General features: G+C 40.2%; 1 protein-coding gene across 9 annotated transcripts in view; it reads left to right on the plus strand.

Annotated features, from left to right (window-relative positions):
- Positions 1-21524, plus strand: part of ZNF131 (zinc finger protein 131) — a 32899-nt gene extending 11375 nt beyond the window's left edge. For 5 of the 9 annotated variants that reach the window (XM_021076671.1, XM_021076672.1, XM_021076674.1 and 2 more), the window contains 3 exons: positions 10359-11041; positions 18417-18547; positions 19738-21524. In XM_021076671.1, the coding sequence (XP_020932330.1) occupies positions 10359-11041; positions 18417-18547; positions 19738-20424 (1501 nt within the window). In that variant the 3' untranslated portion in view covers positions 20425-21524. Of the gene's footprint in view, positions 1-10358; positions 11042-18416; positions 18548-19737 lie in introns of those variants that run through there. The other 4 variants (XM_021076676.1, XM_021076677.1, XM_021076678.1 and 1 more) reach the window with 2 other exon arrangements.

Here is a 26403-nt window from a genome sequence, read left to right on the forward strand (position 1 = left end):
ATGTTCACCTGTTAGTCAAGCATTTATTGTGTGTGTCATGCCATAAAGAACTGACATTTTGAAATTAAGAATATGTACTTAAGGATCTATAAAATTCTTCTAATTACTCGTTGTTCTTAACCTCACACTTGATTTCTTATCCTTATGTAAAAACTGCTAATATTAACTGAAAGAGCATCTTTTGTGTCCAATGAAATAAGCAAGATTAGGTATCTTTTAAGGAGTTCTGGATTCAAGTTAATTATTTGTACCAAAACTTATTGTAAAAAGTGTTTGGCTTACAAAGATTAACATAGAACTGTTTAGGGAATTCCCACTGTGGCACAGTGGGTTAAGAATCTGACCGCAGCAGCTTGGGTCCCTGCAGAGGTGTGGTCAACCCTCAACCCAGGTTAAAGGATCTGGGTTAAAGGATCTGACGTTGCTACAGCTGCGGCATAGGTCAACAGCTGTGGCTTAGATTCAGTCCCTGGCCTGGGAACTGACATATGCCACAGGTGGGTGAGGCCATAAAATTAAATAAAGTAAATAAGGAAATCGGTGAAGATACAATAAATAGGCCAAGTGGAGGCAATAATCAATGAAGTTAGAAATATTTGGTCAAAATACATGCTATTTAAGCTTGTGTACCTGCTAGATGGGCTAAGTCTAACTCTTGAGTTCTGAAGCATCTGGTGCAAAGAGAAAGGGGGAAAAACCCTCAGTTACATTACTTGTGGTTATAAGATTAGGACAAATCAATTGCTTAGGAGCCATTCTTGGTATTAAAATACAGTTTCTCGTAGGAAGTTACTAGGAAATCATTACATGATATAATGAATAATGTCATCTTCCATAATAATAGCGGCATTGTAATACAGTGACAAAGAACAGGAGCTCTGGAGTGGGGCTACTTCTATAATATCCCAGCTCTGCCACTGTGAGGCCTTAATGAAGTTCCTCCACCTCCTGTCAGCTGCTCAGTTTCCTTATCTGTCAAATGAGGATAATAATAGTACTTTGTACAGAGGATTATTTGTGAGGATTAAATGAATTAATGCATGAAGAGCTTAGCATAGAATCTGGCACATAATACTCTAAATATGAATTGCTGTTGGTATCTCCTGGCTCTGTTTCTTATGACCCTCAAATATGGGCAGTTGGCATAACGCTAAAGTGCATTTTGGTAAAATCAGTTTCACCTGGGACAAGATGATTTTGTCTTAACTAATTGGCGTGGTTCAGTCAAAAGATACAATTTAGAATAACTCTAAGAAATAATTGAATTGTTATCCAAAAACATTATTTCACCTAATGAACTTTTAATTAGTTTGGTGATGGAGTTCAAGATAAAACTTTTCTGGAGTTCTCTGGTGGCTCAGCGGGTTAAGGATCTGGTGTTGTCTCTACTGTGGGTCCGTTTATTGCTATGGTGCAGGTTCAGTCCCTGGCCTGGGAATTTCCACATGCCACAGGTGAGGCAAAAAAATAAAAGATTAAACTTTTCTAACAAGAGCTTGATGTGTATATATTCTCTGATGCTTGGTACCTGGCACATAGTAGGTGCAGTAAACATTTGTGAATGGATGGATGGGTGCATGCCAGTTAAAACCAGGCCAGTGTTCTCCTATAGAAAGAGCTGAGACATGGGTAACAATATAGAGGTATGTTGAAGATATGTACCTAATTAGGTCATTCCTTATCAAAATGAAGTAGACTAGGGGAATATGTGTGGATAGGGCCATACCAGATTTGTGGTTAAATCCTGCATGAGAACTTTCTGAAAACATGTTCTGTGTTGTCGCTTTCCTGCTTACAGTAGTGAGTAGTCTCTCACCCTAGGGGAAGTCCTAAGCGGCAGAACATACTCTATGACAATGGCCCAAGTTGGATTTGGGAGGCATTTAATTGAGATCATGTGTCTAGTCATTGGGTAACAACAACTGGGTACAGCTGTTTTCCCAGGCCTATTTAGAATGTTTTAAAAGATTTATTATTATAAGACTAAAATCCTTGTGGTAATTACAACCATCATTTCATTTCAATATAAATGTATAGTAAAGTAGCATGTTGAACTGTTTCATAAACCAGTCAGGTGTGCAGTATACTCTGAGTTCTTTGGAAACAGGAAGATAGGAGTATTACATAGTGGCTGTTCATAATTGGCTGTGTATAATGTTATACATTTTAGGAATAAAGCCTACATAATGTATTTGTGGTTAAATCTATTGGTGAAGGCATCTGTATTGAGAAGATTATAACTGTTTTGCACATGCAGAAGGTGAATAAGGTGTTCTCACATTTGCAGTATTCAACAATTTGTAGAGTATTTTGTAAACTTTTTGAATGACACTGAAAAAAAACACTAGGACCTATTTTGTTGAAATTGCATCATTGTTTATTTAAAACTGTATGAGAAGACCCCTGTTACTTGTTAAAAAGCAACAATTGCCTTTTTTTCCTCCCCAGCCTTTTGAGGTGTAATTTGCATATAATATAGTTCGCCCTTTTTAATGTAGAGTTTAAATTTTAATTGTACACAATGGAGTAACTACCACCACAGTCAAGACACTGAAACATTCCTATCACCCCAAGTTTTCTTATGACTCTACATTAACCCTGATTCCCAGTCCCAGCAACCCCTGATCTGATTTTTATCACTGTGGTTTATCTTATTTAGAATGTCATATAGGAGTTCCCGTTGTGGCGCAGTGGTTAACGAATCCGACTAGGAACCATGAGGTTGCGGGTTCGGTCCCTGCCCTTGCTCAGTGGGTTAACGATCCGGCGTTGCCGTGAGCTGTGGTGTAGGTTGTAGATGCGGCTCGGATCCCGCGTTGCTGTGGCTCTGGCGTAGGCCGGTGGCTGCAGCTCCGATTAGACCCCTAGCCTGGGAACCTCCATATGCCGCGGGAGCGGCCCAAAGAAATAGCAAAAAGCCAAAAAAAAAAAAAAAATGTCATATAAATGGATTCCTGTAGTGTGTGGTCTTTTATGTTTGACTTTTTTCATTTAACATTATCTTTAGAGGTTTGTCCATGTTGTTGTGGGTTCCTTTTTATTGCTGAGTATTATTCCATTATATGGATATGTCACCTTTTGATGGACATTCAGGTTGTTTCCATTTTTTGGCTGTTAACAAAGTGGCTGTGTATATTTGCGTGCAGGTCTTTGGACATATGCTTTTATTTCTCTCAGTAAATACCTAAAAGTGGAATAGCTAGGTTGTATGGTAGATGTGTTTAATTTCTTTTTAAAGAAATTGCCAAACTGTTTTCCAAAGTGACGTACCCTTTTATTTTTTGTAATGTACCATTTTACATTCCAACTTGTAGTGTATGAGAGTTGCAACTGCTCCACAGCCTTACTAATTCTTGGTATGATCAGGCTTTTTCACTTTAGCCAAGTTGGTAGGTATGTAGTGGTTTTAATTTGAATTTCCCTAGTGACTAATGATATTGAGCATTTTTTCATGTGCTTTTTTGCCATCCTTTTATCTTTGGTGAGGTATCTGTTCAAATCTCTGCCCATTTTTTAAATTGGGTTATTGTCAAGAACTGTGACGAGTGTGAGATTTTATCCTATTTCAAGATAATGAGTTGGCCTTCCACGGTTTTATGGGTGCTGGCAGAAGACGTGAAACTCCTGAGTCAGAAAGGACTTTATTTCTCTCACAGCATACTGGGCAGCATGAACTTTATGTTCATGTCAGTTTTTCTTGCCTCCTACCCCTGTGTCCCATAGGGAATGATGCAGTGGCCTTGGGGTAAGCTATGCTCACAGTGGTTTACATCACAGTTGAGAATTTTGGGGGCTTTAGGAAACCCAAATCTTTTATAATGAACTGTAAGCAAACCTGCCCAGTCTGTGGCCCTAAGTGACCATTTTCTTTATTACTCTGGACATTAAGCAAACCTGCCGTCTACTCTGGAGGAAGACAGGCTCAATTTTCTAAGGCCATTTGCTGTACAAACAACCTTGTTTATAAGACATAGAGAAACAGGAATTCATGTGCAGATGTCTTTGACAATATGCATGTTTCTACACTATTTTAGCCTCCGGTGGGTTTTCCCTTAAGTACACTACTCTGATCACTCTTTTTTGTTGTTGTTTTTGTTTTTGGTCTTTTTGTCTTTTCTAGGGCTGTACCTGCGGCATATGGAGATTCCCAGGCTAGAGGTCTAAATTGGCGCTCTAGCCGCTGGCCTACGCCAGAGCCACAGCAACACGGGATCCAAGCTGCGTCTGCGACCTACACCACAGCTCACAGCAACGACAGATCCTTAACCCACTGAGCGAGGCCAGGGATTGAACCTGCAACCTCATGGTTGGTTCCCAGTCAGATGCGTTAACCACTGAGCCACAACGGGAACCCCTGACCACTCTTGATTAATCTGACTAATAGGAACTGGGACCTAATCCATTCAATTTTTTTATATACTGGATTTAATTAATACAGCTATCAGCAGACCTCCAAATAGTAGGATGTGGCCACCCTGTGGTGCTAAGCTTGACTATGTACCCACTCCCCTAAGGTCCTACATATACTCAGCCAACTGAACAAATTCCTAGAAAGCCGGGTAGTTTTCTCCTCTAGTTTCTGTGTTGACTTTTCCACTTAGCCCTAAGCATTAATCTTAAGTATAGAAAAATGTTTTAGAAATTGCAGTCTCAGCATTGGTCCACATAGATGAAGTCTACAGTGAGTCTGGCCTCTGTTAAAACCCTGGCCAGTGATATGAGGCTAACATGAATACCTTGCAGAGCCCAAGAGGTGTCATTGATCACATCGTCTTGAGTAAGGCACACATTTTGTACCATCTTTGTATTTAGGTGACTCCCATTGTAGGGAAAACTGCCCATTGAACTTGGATAAATGAGTCACTGATTCCTCCAGGAAGCTCCCCCAAGCCTTATGTAGGAGAGATCTTCACAGCCATCTGAGAACTAAAGTGATGGTGTTTCCCTAAACATTGGATGCTCTTTTCATCCCACCTCAGAGTTGTAAGGCATATTTTTGGGAGAGAAGGACCTTAGTACTTGGCTTCCATACAGAAAGTATAGTCCCAGGAGCACATAGGTTCTTTCGGAAGAACATGCTGTTTATAATTGTTCGTGCCCCCTAAGTGAGACCTTCATCAGGCAGGGGCCCCTTTTCCAGCTCAGAATGATCAGGTCTAGTCCTTGTTTTTGGACGGAATGTCTGAGGGCAAGCAGTTCAATCTGTTCTGTTTATCATGAGCACCTGGATGCCAGCTGAGTGGCTGTCAGCCACCTGACGAACTGATTGCGGCTTTGGAAATGGTAGTGGGCAGACATCTGGTGTTTTGCATGGGACATGCAGGAGCAAGGCCATTCCTTGCTCTTTCCAAAATACTTCTTGGTAAAGTTAATGGAAATGATCAAGTTGTGGTTAGAGCCTTCTGGCACGGGATGACAGATCCAGCAGTCAATTTAAAGTTGCAGCATTTGGGGAGAGCTGCATGACAGCCTTTTCCTACCTGAAGAAGGCTCTAGGAGCAGTTGTGAAGGACAGAGATTATTAATATCACTTCCTCCCCCATACCTTCTGGAGTCTGAGATGTTCTCTCTCCATGTTCTAGTGTGGTTGCTCTCCCTCCACCGCCACAAAATCAGTGTGTCCCATTCTAGTATCTATATTCACCTCTTTTCCAATCATCTCCCCCCTTACCCAGGCCTTTCATCTGAAATAGTCAGGGACAAAGGCATTTTACAAAACCTAAGAGACCCATTATGTCTCCCACATTGGCTCACAAGGGCCAGTATAAATGTTCTTAGCAAGCAGTATATTCAACCAAGTTCTCATTCTTAGTATCAAAGATGATATCCTTTCAGTAAGAGGATCCAGATGGCTGAACTAGAACTAAGTTTGAATTTGCTAGGCCCACTTTCTACCAAGCTGTCACCTAGAAGAGGCACCAACCAGGCTGTCCCAGGGTTGCCATTAGGTAGAAAGAAAAAGATCTTGTCTAAGAATGGTCAGGGCAGACCCTGATTTTCCACTTAGGTTTTTGTAACTTCCCCCCAATCCATTTGGCTTGATCGTTACCCAGAAGGCACCCAAAAGAGGTGATCCTTTTCTGAGGACAGCCAAGTTTGATGATCAAACTGCCTTACTAAAATTTTTTGGACGAAGAGAAAGTGAGGGAAGTAGAGTCAAAAATCTTTTGGAGCCAGTATTTGAGGAAGCTGCCGCAGTACTCCACACTGTCAGTATCTGTGGATAGTAGGGAGCTTAAAAAAGGTCTAACAATACCTTGACTAACAGCCAATTATTGAGTAGCTTTCGATGCATCATTATCAGATTGCAGATGGTCCAGAAAGCTAAACATGACACTGCTTAATCTCAAGAGCCACAGTGGTTTAGCCAGAGCCAACTGATCAGAATGGAACTGCAGCAGTATAACCTGAAAAAGTGCCAATAGTGACAAGGCATCACTGATAGCCCTGAGATGGGGTCAAAGGTCTAGTGTAGTCGGTCTGCCAGAGCAGTCAAAGACAGTGCTCTGTATGATGTGGCTTCCTTCGCTATGAGACAAACAGGGCAACTTTTTGGCATGTGTCACAAGTCTGGCATGAGTCGCAACTTCTACATCAAAAGCATAGGGTCTTTTACTTTCTGCTCAGTCTGTGATGGATATGTCAACGTGTTCAGAATAATGTTGGATGCAGGTGGCAGTGTTGAAAGTCTGGGCAGTGTAGATTGATAAGCAACTTGTTTCCAGTTAGTATCATTAGAAGACAGGCTTTTACCACGGGCATCTAAATCAGTGATTGAGATAGTCCAGTCAACACCTGCTGTTTGTTTCCACAATTGTGTCCCGCATGATGGGTGTCTTTTTTTTTTTTTTTTTTAAGGGCTGCACCCACAGCATATGGAAGTTCCCAGGCTAGAGGTCCAGTTGGAGCTACAGCTGCCAGCTGACTACGCCACAGTGGCACCTCATTTGCAACCTATACTGCATTTTACAGCAATGCTGGATCCTTAACCCACTGAGCAGGGCCAGGGATCAAACCTGGGTCCTTATGGATACTAGTTGGGTTTGTTACCGCTGAGCCACAACAGGTACGCCAATGTGTGTCCCTTTTTTTTGTTTGTTTTTAGGGTTGCACTCTCAGCATCTGGAAGTTCCCAGGCTAGGGGTCAAATCAGAGTTACAGCTGCCAGCCTATACCACAGCCACAGCAATGCAAAATCTGAGCTGTGACTGTGACCTATACCACATCTTATAGCAATGCTGGATCCTTAACCAACTGAGCGAGGCCAGGGATCAAATCTGCACTCTTCATGGATTCTAGTCTGGTTCGTTACCACTGACCATGACAGGAGCTCCTCCAATGGGTGTCTTTAATCTACCAAGATTTCCAGTTCTCCCAGTCGGCTTGGCTGTTGGAAACAGCCCAAGAATCAGTAAAAATATAACAAGGTTCATTGTGAAGAATGTGGTCCAGAGCAATGAAGACAGACCTGAGTTCTGCCTTCTGAGCAGAGAAAGTATTTTTGGTTTTACAAAGTTGATGCTAAGGCTGAGCATCTGCAGCAGCCCAGTGAATACCATCAGTCTTTAGTGTAGTCAAACCATCAGCAAGGGAGTTCCCATTGTGGCTCAGCATTAACAAACCCAACTAGTTAGTATGTATGAGGATGCAGGTTTAGTCCCTGGCCTTGCTCAGTGGCTTAAGTATCCAGCGTTGATGTGGTGTAGGTCGAAGACTCAGCTCTAATCCTGCATTGCCGTGGCCTAGGCTGGTGGCTACAGCTTTGATTCGACCCCTAGCCTGGGAACTTCCACATGCCGCATGTGCAGCCCTAAAAAAACAAAAAAAACCATCAGTGAATCAAAGATCCCATTGATCTCTAGTGCCTTTCTTTGGGCAACAGAGTAGGGGAGCAACCACTTTTTCATGTAAAGCCAAGAGACCAACTGCTTTCTTGAATATTACTATTTCTATATGACAGGTGAGGCTTGTTGGGCACATCTTTGCTAGCCGTGAAGTCTTGGTTACAACACTCCGAGATGGCAGTATCAGGCTAAAGAGCCTCAAAGCTTCCATGGATCAGGCATCTGTTTCAGCAAGACCTCATTACTCATTAGCAAGCTAATCCTTTCTTGTCAAAAGGAGTGTACCTTGTAGCCATGTCAAGGAATTCACAAGTCCAAAATCCAGGGAATACCTTTGGGTGGAAATGGAGTCCCTTTGCCAGAAGTTCTAATCTGTACAAGTTATCAGTCACTTGTAACTCAGAGGTTGTCTCTGAAGTAAGAGAATATGCCACAGCTTGGTGGCATATTGGTTCTAGTGCAGCCTGTTGGTTCAAACACCACTTAAAAGATCCTGCTTTACAGATTGGCTGATATGAAGAATTAGGAAATAGAATGCACAAGAGAGGCACATACTGTCTCTAGTACCTAAAAAGTCCAGTAAGATGATGGGCCCCATTTTGGTGGGAAGAGAGTGAAGAAGAATTAGTAGTCTTTCTTTTGCTCCTGGAGGAATTGAGTGTTGTGAATCTACTTATCTAGTCCCAAGAAACTACTTGGTGAGCAGGCCTCTGAATTTTGTTGGGATTTATCAGCAAACTGCTGGTAGTGGTGTCATAACACTGCAGTCAGGGCCTTTGAGCCTGAGACTTCAGGCGTACCAGTCAACAGGATATCAACAATATAGTGTCAATTTTAAATGTCAAAAGATAGAGGCACTTGATGGATTTCCCGAGGTGGTGCAGCAGGAACGAATGCGACTAGGAACCATGAGGTTGCCAGTTCCACCCCTGGCCTTGCTCAGTGGGTTAAGGATCTGGTGTTGCCATGAGCTGTGGTGTAGGTTGCAGACATGGCTTGCATCTGGCATTGCTGTGGTGTAGGTCAGCAGCTGTAGCTCTGATTGGACCCCTAGCCTGGGAGTCTCCATGTGCTGTGGGCGTGGCCCTAAAAGAGACAAAAAGCCAAAAAAAAAAAAAAAAAAGTAGAGACACTTGTGCTAAATCCTGACCTGCATTAGCTACTGGTGGCTAATGTTAGGGGAGTTTATTCCAGTAGCTCTCTATTCCACATGTGGCTCTTCCCAATTGGGATGTATCATCTGTGGTACTTAGGGGATGGGGAAATATAAAAGCACACACTACACTAATCCCTGCTGTATATTCAGATGTTAAAGCAACAGCAATATGTAAGGTTAGCTCCACCAACAGATGAGGGCAGCCTCCCTTTCCTGCTGTAAACCTTGTCAGTTGGGTGCAAGTGTGCCTGCTGTCTCTGGAACCCGATGGGATGGTGAGTTGGACACCTGAAAAAAGAGTCCAGAACCAAAGCTGTCAATTCACAAAATACACAGAAATACAAGAGACTTACAGAGAATTGTCTCCCAATAGTTGTCCTAACAGATTGAGTTTATTGAATTCTAAGAATTCTTTTTATATTCTTTGACAAATATTTGCAAATATTTTCTCTTGGTCTGTGGCTTGCTTGCCTTTCTTCTGTTAACTGTATTTCAAAGGACAAAGTTTTAAATTTTGATGAAATCCATTTTATCAATTTTTTTTTTTTTTGTCTTTTTTTGTGATTTTCTTTGGGCCGCTCCTGCGGCATATGGAGGTTCCCAGGCTAGAAGTCGAATTGGAGCTGTAGCCACTGGCCTACGCCAGAGCCACAGCAACTCAGGATCTGAGCCGCATCTGCAATCTACACCACAGCCCACAGCAACGCCGGATCCTTAACCCATGAACAAGGCCAGGGATCAAACCCACAACCTCATGGTTCCTAGTTGGATTCGTTAACCACTGAGCCACGACGGGAGTTCCCATTTTATCAATTTTTGCTGTTAAAGTTTCTGCTTTCTCTTTGTTACTTAAGAAATCTTTCAGTGTTAGAGGGGTCAAGGATTTATTTTTCCTAAATAAGAGACAGTTGTTCCAACACCACTGTTTAATCTTTTCTCCATTAAATTACTTTGGAACCTTTTTTCAAAAGTCAGTTGTGCAGAGTTCCCTGGTGACCTAGCAGTTAAGGATTCGATGTTGTCACTGCTGTGGCTCAAGCTTGATCCCAGGCCCCAGTAACTTCCACATGCTGCACAGGTGTGGCTCCCTCCCCACTTCTTCCTTCCCAAAAGTCTCTTGAGTATATAAGTATGAATCTGTTTCTGGACTTTATTCTGCATCATTTATCTCCAAATCTATCCTTTCACCAATATAACATGGTCTTAATTTACTGTAGTTTTACAGTGAGTATAAGTCTTGAATCTTGTTTTCTGCCTTTCCGTATAAATTTTATTATCAGCTTATCAGTTTCTTCTAGAAAGCCTGGTAGGATTTTGATTGATCTTACAGATTTTCTTTAATACATTGTGTATTTCAGGAACAAAGAAAACTCAGCTCCGCTAGAGGAAAATACCACAGGAAAAAGTGAAGCAAAAAAAAGAAAGATTGCAGAAACTTCAAATGTTATCACTGAGTCGTTGCCATCTGCAGAATCTGAACCTGTTGAAATTGAGGTGGAGATTGCTGAAGGCACAATCGAAGTGGAAGATGAAGGCATCGAGACATTAGAGGAAGTGGCTTCTGCCAAGCAGTCCATAAAGTACATTCAGAGCACAGGTTCCTCTGATGATTCTGCTCTGGCACTCTTGGCGGATATTACCAGCAAGTACCGTCAAGGTGATAGAAAAGGGCAGATTAAAGAAGATGGCTGTGCATCTGACCCCACAAGCAAACAGGTAGAAGGTATTGAAATTGTGGAACTTCAGCTGTCACATGTGAAGGACTTATTCCATTGTGAGAAATGTAACCGTTCATTTAAATTGTTTTACCATTTTAAGGAACACATGAAATCACACTCCACTGAGAGTTTCAAGTGTGAAATATGCAATAAAAGGTATCTTCGGGAGAGCGCATGGAAACAGCACCTCAATTGTTACCACCTTGAAGAAGGTGGAGTCAGTAAGAAGCAAAGAACTGGGAAGAAAATTCACATATGTCAGTACTGTGAGAAACAGTTTGACCACTTTGGACATTTTAAAGAGCATCTTCGAAAACATACAGGTAATTTAGTAAATGCTTTATGTTAAAATGTATTTTTTCCACATTCACTCCAAACTAAGTGTTCAAATCTTTTTTTTTAAAATTAGCATCACAGAACCCATTTCCTGTATTTCTTAATGTGCAGGCTGAGTACACAGTGTTTTTTATAACATGAGTTTGTTGAAATATTGATGCTTTAAGAGCAAAATCAGGAGTTCCCATTGTGGCTCAGTGGCTAACAAATCCGACTAGAAACCATGAGGTTGTGGGTTCAATCCCTGGCCTTGCTCAGTGGGTTAAGGATCTGGCATTGCCGTGAGCTGTGGTGTAGGTCACAGATGCGGCTCAGATGTGGCGTTGCTGTGGCTGTGGCATAGGCTGGCAGCTGTAGCTTCTGATTAGACCCTTAGCCTGGGAACCTCCATATACCATGGGTGCGGGCCTCAAAAAAAAAAAAAAAAAAGCAAAGTCAGTATTAACTTTGAAAGCAGTTGTCATTCTTTTTTTTGGTCTTTTGTCTTTCTAGGCCACACTCGTGGCATGTGGAGGTTCCCAGGCTAGGAGTCCAAATTGGAGCTGTTGCTGCCAGCCTATGCCAGATCCATAGCAACGCCAGATCTGAGCCACATCTGCAGGCTATACCACAGCCCACGGCAATGCTGGATCCTTAACCTACTGAGTGAGGCCAGGGATGGAACCCACAACCTCATCGTTCCTAGTTGGATTCATTTCCGCTGCACTAAGATGGGAACTCCACTGTTGTCATTCTTAAACCTTGCCAATTTTTATGTTTTATAAAAAAGTTCGTTTATTAAGAGTCATAAATTACAAAATTTTAATTATAATGAAACTATATTCTTTTTTATTTTTTCTGCCTCAACATATCACCTAGATGGGTTCATACAAACAGTCCTGAACATGTTTCTACCTTTGCATACATTTGGTCATCTGTTTTCACCTGGTAGATAGGTAAGCAGTATGTGTCCATCTTCCTTATCTCTCCAAGGGCAGAATGTCAGGACTGGTGGACAGCCAGGGTGATGAGAAGTCTAAGTACTCCGTACTCTCTGAGGAGCCATCCCAGATAGGAGGGACATGTCCCAGGGATTCTACCTTAGAGCATCTGGCCCTTCTAGTTCTCCATCTGTCCCCATACCTTTTTTTCTCCCTGTCAGATTCCCTGTCCATGCTTTCCCTAAGCTTTCTTTGTTAGGACTCCTATGCCATAGCCATGAGTTACCAATGACTTGGAATCTTAGGAAGTCCCTAAACCCACTATAACAAAAGTGTGGGAAAAGCAGTTGCTACAGACTGCTAAGTGTGAGACTTCTGGACACTTGTTCCCAAGATCTTATTATATGAGATGGTTATTGCTGTTTAGATTGTTAATATAGTAAATACAATAGTTATCCTACACTATTCAGAAACTCTTTCATCCTGGAGTTTAGGGAACTTTGGAGAAAATTTTTTATAGATCCTTTGCTGTCCACAGTTGCTTGCTCTACTTGAAACTGAGAAACTAGATAGATTCAAATAATGTGGTATTACTCACTGTTTAAACTCTTGGTACCAGTAATCAAGAACTGGATCAGTAATGAATAGCAAGGGAATCTCATAATTTACTTAAGCCTCAGCATGGGTTTAGAAGGCTTTAAGTTACTAGTTTGTGTAACTAATAGGTGTTTATGAAATCTTTGGGGGAAATGCTCTCTGGTTTTTAAATATTGTGTGTATAGTCAATTTGGAAACTGCCTATAGTTTTCAGTCCTTAAAAAGCAAGTAATCATCTATGTAATTGGTCTCTTGATGAAACCGTTTGTGGTAACTGTGAATTAGTTTTGCAAAAGCATTGATATAACCAGCAGCATATTGAATTACTAAATAAATGTTACTTGGTAACCAGCACACTTTGATAGGAGTATCTAGTATCCCAACAAATAATCACTTTTATATTATTTCTTAGCATTGCAAAAGTAGAAGCAATGTCTCTCTTACCCAGAATATTACCTAGTGACTTAACCTGTTTGAAAATGGGACAGCACACCATTTTGGAAGTTTTAAAATACGCTTTCCAAGTCCTACACATTGTATCTTAGATCGAACAACAAAGTATAGAGCTAAAGTGTAATGTGTTGTCTTTGGTCTTTGCTCTCAAAATGATATGAGATAACTTTAATTAAGTAGTTGTCACAAATTACAGAACCAGATGCCCTTTGGAGGAACAGTTTAGCACAGAAACTAAATTTTGTCTTTTTTTATCCTCAGCCAATTATTGTATGAGTAATTAGTGACAAGATGGTTACATATGTGATCAATGACTTAATTCATGAGGTGCCTAATAGCTTTTGTGTTTATGGTAATAAAGAGAAGATCATTTTTTGCTCCTAACTAAGTATAAAGGCAAACAGTCCTGTTCCTATTTTCTACTCTCAAAATAGACATAATACATGCCCCTCAGTTTCATATTTTGCATACTTCTATTTAGTGCTTTGGTTTCTGATGTTTTTAAAGCATGCCCTATAATGTATGGCTTGATTTGCAAGATATTGGCTGTTACTTGTCACTGAATTATTTTGTTTACACTTGGAAAATAGTGATGATAATGCTAGCCTGCATTGTCCTCATAGGTTGTGGAGATAAATTTTAGAGTCTGTGTGCCTTCAAGGAGCTCAAAGTTATGTTGAGGGAGATAGGTAGGCATAATGAAAGTGTGACAGGCTAAGTGCTGATAGAGGTAAGCACAGACTCTGATGGGAATGCCTGCTTGTGCTGTTCATGATGAAAGAGACAAGGATAGCTTCCCAGAGGGTTTATTTTACAGCTCCCAAAGGAAAAGGAGTTAGCCCTGCGATGAGCATTCTAGATAAAAGAAACGAAACATTGACAGACATATTGGAGAGAGAAGTAGTAACTCATTTTAGGCACTTGCTAGAAGTTTATTATGACTGGAGGATTGGGTCCAAGTAGAGAGAGGAATGCCAGGAGATGCAGCTGAAGGCTTGGGAAGGGCTGACCACACATGTGTCATGCACTTAGGCATCATGGACAATCTACCAAGGGTTCAGGGACAAGAGAGAAAGTGATGGGAGATGAAGCTAAGTTAAGATTTATGCTTTTATACGTACTTTCATAAGTGCTCTAAATGAGTTGAGATTTTATCTTGAGAGACTCTGGGTCACTTTAAAGAAATTTAAGCCAGGGAGATTTCTGACTAGATTTATGTTTTAGATAGCTGGCAGGATAGATTAGAGTGGGGTAAAACCTACTGGGTCTAATTAGGAAGCTCAGAGTAATCTAAACAAGAATAAGGAGTTGAATAAAGGCAGTAATAGTGGAAAAGGGTGGGAGATGTAACAGTAGGCAGAATCAATAGGATTTGGGTAATTGGTGAGATGTAAGGATAAAAGAGAAGGTGACTCCCAGCTTTCTGATTTTGTTGCCTCTATGATTGGCAGTTACTATTTTAGGAAGAAAAATGTAGAAACGTAAGATTGGGTGAGGGGGAGATCAGATATATTGACAAATATACCTGTGGGACACCCAGTGTGAAAGAGAACCTAAAGGTGATATGTAACCATGTTTTCAAGTAATTGTTCCCTAGTTTCCCAGAGGAGTAGTGTGAAATTATAGGAAAAAATGTGGGTCCAGAAACCAAAATTAGTTTTAAGCTCCAGTTCTGACATTTATCAGCAAGGTGAACTTGACTGGTGTCTTTATCTTTGGCCCTCTTTCCTTATCTCCGTAAGTAATAATAATCACACTATGTTACAGGGTTGTGACAAATAAGAGAAAATGATAAAAGCACTTTAATTATACTTTACATGATAGAAAGGAAAGACATCAATCTTTTACTATTTCTAGATTTTATTGGGCTTATTAAACCAATTTTTAAAATAGTAGAAGCTCAGGAGTTCCATTGTGGCAGTGATAAACAAACCTAACTAGTATCCATGAGGATGTGGATTCCATCCCTGGCCTCACTCAGTGGGTTAAGGATCTGGTGTTGTGGTTATCTGTGGTGTAGGTTATGGCTTGGATCCTGTGTTGCAGTGGCATGAGCCGGCAGCTCCAGCTCTGATTTGACCCCCAGCCTAGGAACTTCCATATGCTGCAGGTACAGCCCTAAAAAGGAGCAAAAAAAGTAGAAGTTCAAATGACATACAGTGAAAAGTGAATCTCTTTTGGAGTTCGGTTGTGGTGCAGCAGAAACAAATCCGACTAGGGACCATGAGGTTGCAGTTTCAATCCCTGGCCTCTCTCAGTGGGTTAAGGATCTGGCATTGCCGTGAGTTGTGTAGGTCACAGATGTGGCTCAGATCTGGTGTTGCTGTGGCTGTGGTGTAGCCCGGCAGCGGTAGCTCCAATTGGATCCCTAGGCTGGGAACCTCCATATGCCTTGGGTGCAGCCCTAAAAAACAAAAAACAAAAAAACTCATTGCAATTCTCCCTTAAATTTTAAAAATGAAAAAAAAAATAGATATAAAAAAGTTAATCTCTTTCCTACTAAAGTAGACCTCCACAGAAGCAACTACTACCATTATTTTATTTATCCTTCCAGATATATTATTTGCATTTTCAAATACCATTAAACAACACACAACAGAACTTTTTTTTTTTTAAAGGAGCAGCAGCATACAGTACAATGTTACGCCATTTAATTTATCTTGAACTCTCTTTAATATGTGAAACTTAATGAATCTACTTGATTTTTTTCACTGTGGCTGCATGGTATTTCATTGTATAGGTATGCCAGAATTTATTTAACCACTCCCATTGTTATACTTTTAAGTTGTTACTAGTCTTGCTATTGCAAATTATACTACAGTAAACATACCTGTTCATAATCTTTGTGTACATATTCAGGTAACTTAATTTTTGACAGAATTGCCAAGTCAAAGAATATGTGCATTTGAAATCTTGGCAAATATTATCAAACTGCTGTTTAAAGAGGCTATTGCCGGGAGTTCCCATTGTGGCTTGGTGGGTTATGAACCCAACTAGCATCCATGAAAATATGGGTTTGATCCCTAGCCTCACTCAGTGGGTTAAGGATCCAGCATTGCTGTGAGCTGTGGTGTAGGTCGCAGACACCGCTTGGATCCTGCTTTGCCATGGCTGCGGCTCCTACTTGACCCCTAACCTGGGAACTTCCATATGTCGCAGGTGTGGCCCTAAAAAAGCAAAAAACAAAAATAAAAAATAAAGAGGCTATTGCCAGTTTCTATTTGTAGGTTTCGTTTATAGTGAAAGATCATACACTATTAAAACCATTCTAGTTAGCAGTATTTGGGGAGTTGTAAAGGAGTTTCTATACTGACAATAATTCTAAGTGATTAGGTGTTCTCTCTCAAATTAATTTTTTCATCTCATGAAAATTGTACAAAAAGTAAGCTATAGTTGTTTTGTCAGGGAAAAAGTACAGCTGAGCGTTACTTGACTGTTCCACATAAGTGTAAGGGTTAGTCCAGGACCTGATCATCACTGAGGTTCCCCCTCTGAAATCTTAGTCCTGTTCTCTGCAGACATCATCCTGTTTGTGGAATTTTCTCACTGCTTTTCTTACTCTGACTGTTAGACTCTAACCCATTTAGCCTTCCTGTCCTTCCATATCTCTTTCCACCTAGTTTATTGCTCCACTTCTGACTTTATCTTGTCCTTATTGTGTACAACTTGAGTCACTTACACTGTAACCACATTCCCTTGGCTTTTGAACCTACATCCTGGAATTACTGGAGTCATTTACTTCTGCTCCCTGCTGAGCACTACTGGAAAAAATTCTTAATTAGACCTTAAATTAAGCCTTTTGGTGTCTGATTTATATCTTTTCTTTCCTAATTGCTATTCTAGACCATCAGTGCAGCACTCAAGACCCCTGCTCACACCCCATCCCACCCCAGCAAGTGATGTATCTATGTGACTTCCTACCCCCAGCTTAGCTGTGGGGTAAACTTCCTACTTTGTCTCCTCCTCTTCTACTACAGAGAAAGATATTTCCCTTTTTTTCAAGGCCAGTCCTGAATCCCACCGCTTGATGTCTCTTCTAGGACCATGTTTCATCTGTCATTCCTGCTACTCTGTCCTTGTCCCACAGCAAATAAGTAATGACTCTCCTCTGCTTAAAGAACCTCTTATTGACCTGTCCCCCTCTAGTCAGCTCTTTATTTCCAGGCTTTCGTGAAAGAATTTCTGTCCTGATTGTCTTCATTGACTTGCCTCTTGCACACTCTCCCTCATCCCACTGTAGTCTGGCTTCTGATTCCACCACACCCCTCACATTGTTCCTACTACAGTTATTAGAATCCCCTGTTATGCTACCAGACATTTCTGTTCAGTCTGGCACTGTTTATGACCTCATCTTCCTGAAATTTCTTTAATTTTCCTCAGTGTTCTTTCCTTCTACTTCTGCTTATTCTCTGTTTTCTTTGCTCATCTCATCTACTGCAGTTTTAACTGGATAGTTCATTGGATTCTGACCTTGATTTTGTTATCGCATAACATAGAGTTTCATCCACATTAAAGATTTTATTACCACCTAAATTATCTTTTATCTGTATTATCAGTCCACCTTCTCTTCAGGGTGTCCGTCTACTGGACTGTCTACCAGACTTTTCCATTATTCTGGTTGGTATTCTAAGCCAGAGATCTGGAGTCAGTATGATACCTCCCTCCTTACTCCTCACCTGCCATGCTGTTTTAATTTTACACTCTGTATCTCTGCTAGAATAAACGTTCTTTTTTGTCCTTCTTTCATTCCATTCCAGGCAGAATTAACCACTTCTTCTCTGTGCTGCTGCAGTCCCATTGCCCCCTCCTCTGTAACAGGCCTTCTGTGGGGCATTGCATTTGTTTGTGTTCATGTATTTCACCTTCTTGAAATAGTCTGGCCTCTGATAATAAAGTTTTTTAAAATAAGATAGTTTATCTTCATCACCTAGCACATCATCTGGCAACACAGTAAGTGCTCCAAAAAAAAAAAAAATGTGCAGCAGGGAGAGTGATTCATGTTCCTGAAAAGGAAATTGATCTTGATTTTTATCTAAGGGAAAATGTTTAATTTTTTAAGAAATGCAAAAACATGGAACAGCAGTTAGATCCAAATTTTATTTCTTCACCAGGGCACAGATACAATTATAAGAATCATTTAAAACTTACTATTTCTACCTCTTAGAAGTCTTTTGGTTGTGGTGGAAACATCTGAGATAGAAATTCTAATCTTCCTTTCAAGAGATGCTATTTGAATTAACCAAAAAGAAAAAACTTTTGCACTCAAGAGGTGCTATTTGAAATAACCAAAAAGAAAAGACTTTTTGCATTGTTTTTCTTATTTGTGTGTGTGTGTGTGTGTGTGTAGATATATATATATATATATATTTTTTTTTTTTTTGTATTCTAACAGGTGAAAAACCTTTTGAATGTCCAAATTGTCATGAACGATTTGCTAGAAATAGCACCCTCAAATGTCACCTGACTGCATGCCAAACTGGAGTGGGGGCAAAAAAGGGAAGAAAGAAGCTTTATGAATGTCAGGTATGTGTGGGTGTATTCTGTCCTTAGCAAAGGAGTCTGTGTTTGAAATCATTAAAAGTGAAGGTAACAAGGGACAAAGGCATAGAGCTGACAGGTTAGGAGGAAATAAGAGTAAAGAACATATATCATTGTCTTGCTTTTTATAAGGAGGATTAGAATTGGTTTTTGTTTGTTGTCTTTTTGTCTTTTCTAGGGTTGCACCCTCGGCATGTGGAGGTTCCCAGGCTAGGGGTCGAATCCGAGCTGTAGCCACCGGCCTACACTGCAGCCACAGCAACTCAGGATCCGAGCCGCATCTGCGACCTACACCACAACTCATGGCAATGCCGGATCCTTAACCCACTGAGCAAGGGCAGGGATTGAACCCGCAACCTCATCGTTCCTAGTGGGATTCGTTAACCACTGAGCCACGACGGGAACTCCTGTTTGTTTGTTTTTTGTCTTTTTGCCATTTCTTGGGCCACTCCTGTGGCATACGGGAGGTTCCCAGGCTAGGGGTCTCATCAGAGCTGTAGCTACCGGCCTGCACCAGAGCCACAGCAACACAGGATCTGAGCTGCGTCTGTGACCTACACCACAGCTCATGGCAACGCCAGATCGTTAACCCACTGAGCAAGGGCAGGGATCGAACCGCAACCTCATGGTTCCTAGTCGGATTAATTAACCATTGCGCCACGACGGGAACTCCCTCCTGTTTGTTTTTTAAACCCAACCCTGGATGATACCAGTGTCAATAAAATTATGTCCTAAATAACAAGTAGTTTGAAACTGGCTCTTCTTAACCAAGAGCAATCATTAGAATTCAGAGGTAAATCTAGATTTAGAAGGTAGACCAGCTGTGATTGTTGTTCTTCCTGATTAGTGTGTATTTATCCCAAATGGTTAAATAGTTCTAAATATTGATTATCATGGAAGAAGTTATAATAGCATTACTTTATATTCCTAGAATATATGAAAATAAACAGTGAAGACAGTATTAAAATGTTTTCCAAAAACGACTTAAGTTGTTAGCTGCATCAGCTGAAAGACCAAATAAAAGAATTAGGAAACCCATTAGATTAGACCATATTATAAATGTCATGTTTACATTTTCAGAAAAATCTTGAATATTTTCCTTACAGAGAATAAGTGCATCCATATTTCCTTCAGTTTGAATATAAATGTTAACGCCAAATGTTTGGTTATTTCAGGTCTGTAACAGTGTGTTTAACAGCTGGGACCAGTTTAAAGATCACTTGGTAATACACACTGGAGATAAACCCAACCATTGTACTTTGTGTGACTTGTGGTTTATGCAAGGAAATGAATTAAGGAGACATCTCAGTGATATTCATAATATTTCAGAGCGTCTAGTAACCGAAGAATTTCTTTCAGTAGAAACACGTGTACAAACTGAACCTGTGACATCAATGACTATTATAGAACAAGTTGGGAAGGTGCATGTGTTACCTTTGCTTCAGGTTCAGGTGGATTCAGCACAAGTGACTGTGGAACAGGTTCATCCAGATCTGCTCCAGGACAGCCAAGTGCAGGATTCACATATGAGTGAGCTTCCAGAGCAGGTCCAAGTAAGTTATCTAGAAGTGGGTCGAATCCAGACTGAAGAAGGTACTGAAGTACATGTAGAGGAGCTGCATGTTGAACGGGTAAATCAGATGCCAATGGAAGTACAAACTGAGCTTCTAGAAGCAGACTTGGATCAAGTGACTCCTGAAATCATGAACCAGGAGGAGAGAGAGCCTACCCAAGCAGATGCTGCTGAGGCTGCCAGAGAAGATCACGAAGATGCTGAGGGTTTAGAGACCAAATCAACAGTGGATTCCCAAGCTGAAAAGGCAGGAAATGAGAACAGAACACCTATGCCGGTTTTAGAATGAAATAACGAATATATTTTTAAATATGTGTTGGGTTTTTGAACTGATGATGGGCAGTGTGACTGTCCTTAAGCTAACAGATGCGTGGACCAAAGTTAAACTCTCCTGTTGTGCTGACCTGTTTTTGTTGAAACAGACTGGTTTTCTTCTACTTAGTGCCACAGAGGAGGGATCTTTCCCATAAGTGAGTGGGAAGCTTTGAGAAGTATATTTCTGGAAAACTTAAATGGATTATATTCTTATTATATAGTTGGGTACGAATGTATCTATTTTCGTTGTGGTAAGGGTTCTCCCTTTTCTTTCCCAGGTCATGTCCTTCCTCAAGTTTTTTTTTTTTCATGTTGTAAAATCAAACAGTAAAATCATTAGGATACATAAACGTGTATTCTAATGCATGTTAGAAAATTTGAATATATAGGAAACAAGGCTGCATGAAGAAAAGTGCATTGTAACTGTGCAGTTAAAAATTTTGGCTTCTGGCTTTCTTTTGTTAGAACAACGTTCTTGTCTACCCTGATAGTCACAGATGTCATCGCTGCAACAGAAACAGAGTGGTGGCAAATTTCTAGAATGTTTAAAAAAAAAAAAAAAAAACCACACACACATGTGCCTTTTCAGAACCAACTAAACTTCTATAAAGCATTTCTGGTTCTTTCAAAGTTTGTGTTGTAAGGAGCAATGTAGTTGATGGCTATAGTACTTTATATTTTTGCTTATAATGACAACCAATTCTTTTTCACTTGTTAGGTTGAGAAGTTTCATTTAGTGGCAGCTGAAGGGCCATTTTCAATTGGGAAAATTCATTTATATCTGTGGTAAACTTTATTTTGATGAAAAGTTGCACTAGTATTTTACCACCAGATGAAAAAAAGATGAGCATCATTTAAAAATTAATGTATTTAAAGTACAGAGAAAAACATGTATATAATATATCAGGCTTTGTTTTGAATGACTCTTTTGTCCCCAATCCTTAATGTAAAGATCTTGTGCTATAACTTTTAAAGCCATACAAATAAGAGTGCTAAACTGTGGACTTAAAAGTAGGTGTGTAAATATTTTTAATCAGTATTACTTGGAAAATAAAATATAACAACCACATAAAATCAATATGCTATTTTCTTTACCTGTTAAATATTGGGATATATTTACATTTTTAAAGTAAACTTTAAAATTATGTGTTCATGACTCTTTTTTTTTTTTTTAACTTACCAGAATGGAAGTTGGTTAGTGGTCAAAGATGTCTTCTCATCTGTATTAACATAACTGATACATGAGTTGAGCTATAAAACTGTCCATATACACTTCCAGTCCTCAAAAATCAGTTCAAAAGAAAGGAAGGAAGAAGAGGGTGTCATTTGCAACTCTGCATGGTGGGACACAATAGCCAATGGAATTTTAGTAGAGCCTGTTTTAAAAATACTTTGTACATGTACTAGTGTGTTAAATTTAAAAGAGATCAATTCAGGAGTTCCCATTGTGGCGCAGTGGTTAATGAATCCGACTGAGAACCATGAGGTTGCAGGTTTGATCCCTGGCCTTGCTCAGTGGGTTAAGGATCTGGCGTTGCCATGAGCTGTGGTGTAGGTTGCAGACGTGGCTTGGATCCTGCGTTGCTGTGGCTCTGGCATAGGCCGGCAGCAACAGCTCCGAGTAGACCCCTAGCCTGGGAACCTCCATATGCCGCAGGTGCAGCCCTAGAAAGGCAAAAATAAAAAAATATATAAAAAATAAATAAATGAAAATAAAAGATCAATTCACCTTTTGGTAATGCTGATGTTGTAGTATCACATTTATGACATGTACTTCCCACAGGTGGAGAAGTCACAGATTTAGCGATAATAGGAATTAGAAGGTTTTTATTTTGGGATCAGAGTATATGAACATTTCCAGGTCTGTTCTCTTAACAATTCGGTACCTACTGCAGAGCTTACATTTTTATATATGTATATTTTTTCCTTTGAAGTCAGAAAATACTGGTCATAGAATCATATTGAGTTTTCAGTTTGCCTTAAGATGTCCTTGCTCCTGAGTTAGTTGTAGTTTTAAAAAAGTTTAAATTTTTGACAGTAATAGTTTCAAGTGTGTAAGTTACTAGTTGGTATCTACTGAATTTTGAATGCTGAAAATAGCTCATGCTGTGCCCTTAAGCCAAGGTATGAAACAAGGTTTATTTTTAAACATAATCTTTGAAGAGCTCGACCACAAGGTAGAGATCAGGGACAAAGGCATAGCAAAGCATTAAAATTATCATTTCAGTTTTCAGATTTAGTAAAGCCTTTCAAGCCAGGCTTGAGGGACGAGTATAGTTCATTTCACTTTTCCCAGAAGACACGGAGGCTTTGTCAGTGTGCTCCAAATGACAATAAATTTGATTGCAGAAGAGGAAAGCTACCCACTGGTGATAAACATTATGTTGCCTGGCACTTTGCAGTTCATAACGAAAACATTTAACATATAATAGCTATTAAAAACCAGGATGTATATTAAAGTGCCTAACTGGATATTTTGTTCCTCCCACTCTACTCCTCTTGGGGTTTTTATTTAGGTCTACAGTATGACAACTAGGCAATAGTGCCAGACATTGGTCATCAGAGGACTCCCAAGTGTACTGAGAATGATAGGAGAGCCTCTTCTCTCTCTCCTGCCCCGTGCCCCCCCCCACCCCCATTCCAACAGCAGTTCTTTGATTGTCCCAACATAAACTGGGTGTGTCTTTCAATTTTGGCAGTACCCAGAATTAACACAGACATGAAAAGTTAAGTGATCAAGTACTACAAGACTGCCCACACTTGTGCCTGGCCAACTACAAATTAGGGGTCCTCACTCCCTCCCAAATTCAGTAATACACTAAAATGACTCAGAACAGCACTATACTTCTGCGTGTAGTTTTATTATAAAATACAAACCAGGAACAGACAAGGAGAGGCATAGGGCAACGTAAGGGGCTAGGCAGCGCTTCCTGTCCTGTCCTAACATTTCAGACATGATTAAGTCCTTGGCCATTGATCACTGAACTCTCTCTAGCCCCTCCTACCCTAGAGATCTTAGGGCAGTTTTAACCCTCTAATCCACATTACGATTCCCCTGGTGACCAGAGCCTACAGTCACTTCATTACATAAACTCAGTTGTGAGCTTATTAGGAATAGCAAAAGACATCAACTCAGGAAATTCCAAGGGTTTTAGGAGCTCAGTGTCAGGAACCAAGAACAAAGACTGAATACATACTTAATTATATCATACCTATCACCTGAGATTGAAAGGAAAACTAACAACCCTAATATCAATACATTTAAAACCAAGAAACCTTTCGGATGGATATGTACAAAAACAGAAGGGTCTTACAGTCTGACCATTTAAAAAGGCTGCCATTTTCATACACTATCAAAAGAAATATTTTCATGGAAATGTAAGTGCTTCTGCTCCCACTATATTCAATTTTGAAATAAGATTTCAGGATTAGGATGATTCATGGAAGTATTCTAGACTACCCATTTTTTACTTTGAATAAGCCAATGCTATTGACTGAGGCCCAAATGTAAAGTGTCCACCAGTAAACCAACTGGATTTTTTTCTTTTTTGGCCTCATCTGAGGCATGTGGAAATTCCCAGTCTGGGGATTGAACACTCACCACAGCAGCAACCTGGGCCACTATGGTAACAATGTCAGATTCTTAACCTACTGCACCACAAAGGAACTCAAAATTAAGTGTTGGTTTTTTTCAAGTGGATTTTAATGTACATCTTCAACATGGGTTGATTTTCTTTGAAAAAAATGATCGGACGGTCATTGAAGTGATCACATGGAAACAGTTTTGTAACTTAACGCAAAATTAAAAGTAAATGACTGAAAGTTTAGCCTGATTTTGTTGGAGATAACATAATAGATTTGAAGTCATTAGGCTAACACTGACCTTTGTGTTTGTTATATCAGGAGAGGGAAACCAAAGCTAAGTGCTGTTTATATCTGATGTGCTGAGCTGTGTTACGGCTCTTAAAGAATTTGTCGTAAAGGATTTAAATGAGAAGCAGCAGGAATTAAAACTTAGCACCTCCAATTAATGAGATCCATTATTGTTGGAGGCCTATACATGTATTGCTTTAAAACCATAAATGCAGAGGCTATTATCACAAATGTATCCTGAAGATACAAAACTACTCCATGTTCTATAAGCATTATTTCCTGTTGACATGGTACATAGGCAGCACGTGAATTTATAATTTTCTTCTCAACTTTCCCACAACCTAATATGACATAATTATACAACTGAAGAGATGCCCACTTGATATTTGTACCAAAATATAGCCTAGGAGAGAAAAATTGCTTTGCAATATAATGGCATCGTTTATGAATTGCTTATTATAAGCCAAGCACTTTACAAAACAATTTCAGTGACCTCATGGGTTCATTCTATTATTAGCTATCATTTTACAAATGGAGGAAACCTCTTAAGAGAAGGAGGAGATGAGAATAACAGGTGGTAGAAAGTGGAGCCAATATTTGAAACCAGAAAGCGTGACTCCAGACTACAGTCTTGATCACCAAAGTATGAGATCTCTTTGTGGCTGACAATATTGGATTGCACAGAGCACAGACAAAACACCGATTTTCCTTTTGGAATTTACATCAGCCCTTGATAGAGTCAGGGTGGAGGGAACAGGAGATTAGAAAAGATGGCAAGATACATGTAGTAAATTGCCTTTTGATAGCTCCTTACGTCTTCTTGCTTGAGACTACACCATCTAGGTAATGGCTGCCCTATAATGGCATGCATCAGCATTTTGTTAAAACACACAGTGCTGGACCCCACCCAGAGTTGCTGATTCAATTGGCCCGGGTTGGGACCCAAAAATCTGCATTCCAAACTTTCCAAAATAATACACTGTTAGTCCTGGAGCCACACTTGGAGAATAGTTGACATAAAATACTCAGAGGAAACACAGATGACCAGCCACTGGCATGAGCTTTTTTGAGGGTCTCTCTCTTTTTTTTTTTTTTTTTTGTAGTGTAGTCAGGTGCTACTCTAAAAATATCTTGTTCATATTTACTCTTGAGGTTTAAACATTCTATGTATTCTCAGTATTGAATTGGTTTTTGTAATGTTCCTGAAATGAAAATGCCACAAAGACATGAAATGTTAGAGAACTATAAGAAATTTAAAAATCAGGTAGGTCCAATTGTGGTCAGCAGTAACCAACCCAACTAGTATCCATGAGGACTCAGGTTCAATCCCTGGCCTTGCTCACTGGGTTTGGGATCTGGCTTTGCCTCGAGTTGCAATGTAAGTCACAAACACAGCTTGGATCCAGTGTTGCTGAGGCTGTGATGTAGGTTGGCAGCTGTAGCTCCAATTTGACCCCTATCCTGGGAATCTCCATGTGCTTCAGGTGCAGCACTAAAAAGACAAAGAGAGGAAGAGAGGAAGGGAGAAAGGTAGGAAGGAAAGAAGAGAAAAAGGAAGTAATTTAAAAATAAGAGTAACTGAATACTTTTTGCTTCCACTGGGTAACTCAAATATACTTTAGAGACAAAATGATAGCTAATATCTGCTGAGAAGCAAATGTCAATGTATGACTTAACCTAAGAGAAATTCTAGCTGATCATTAACTGTGGTTGGGGGCCTGGTAGACCACCTACATTAGAGCAGTAACTGCATTCTGTGAAATAAGTTATCTATTAGATGGAGTTCCCGATGTGGCACAGTGGAAACGAATCCGACCAGAAACCATGAGGTTGTGGGTTCGATCCCTGGCCTCACTCAGTGGGTAAGGATCTGGCTTTGCCGTGAGCTGTGGTGTAGGTCACAGACCTGGCTCGGATCCTGTTTTGCTGTGGCTGTGGTGTAGGCTGGCAGCTGTAGCTCCAATTTGACCCCTAGACTGGGAAACTTCATATGCTGCAGGTAAGGCCCTAAAAAGAAAAAAAAAAAAATTATCTATTAGATATAACTGTGAAATGCTGTGGAGGGAATAATAGGGGTTCA

The sequence above is a fragment of the Sus scrofa genome, chromosome 16, assembly GCF_000003025.6.
Source record: "Sus scrofa isolate TJ Tabasco breed Duroc chromosome 16, Sscrofa11.1, whole genome shotgun sequence".
In the NCBI taxonomy this organism is placed as follows: domain Eukaryota; kingdom Metazoa; phylum Chordata; class Mammalia; order Artiodactyla; family Suidae; genus Sus; species Sus scrofa.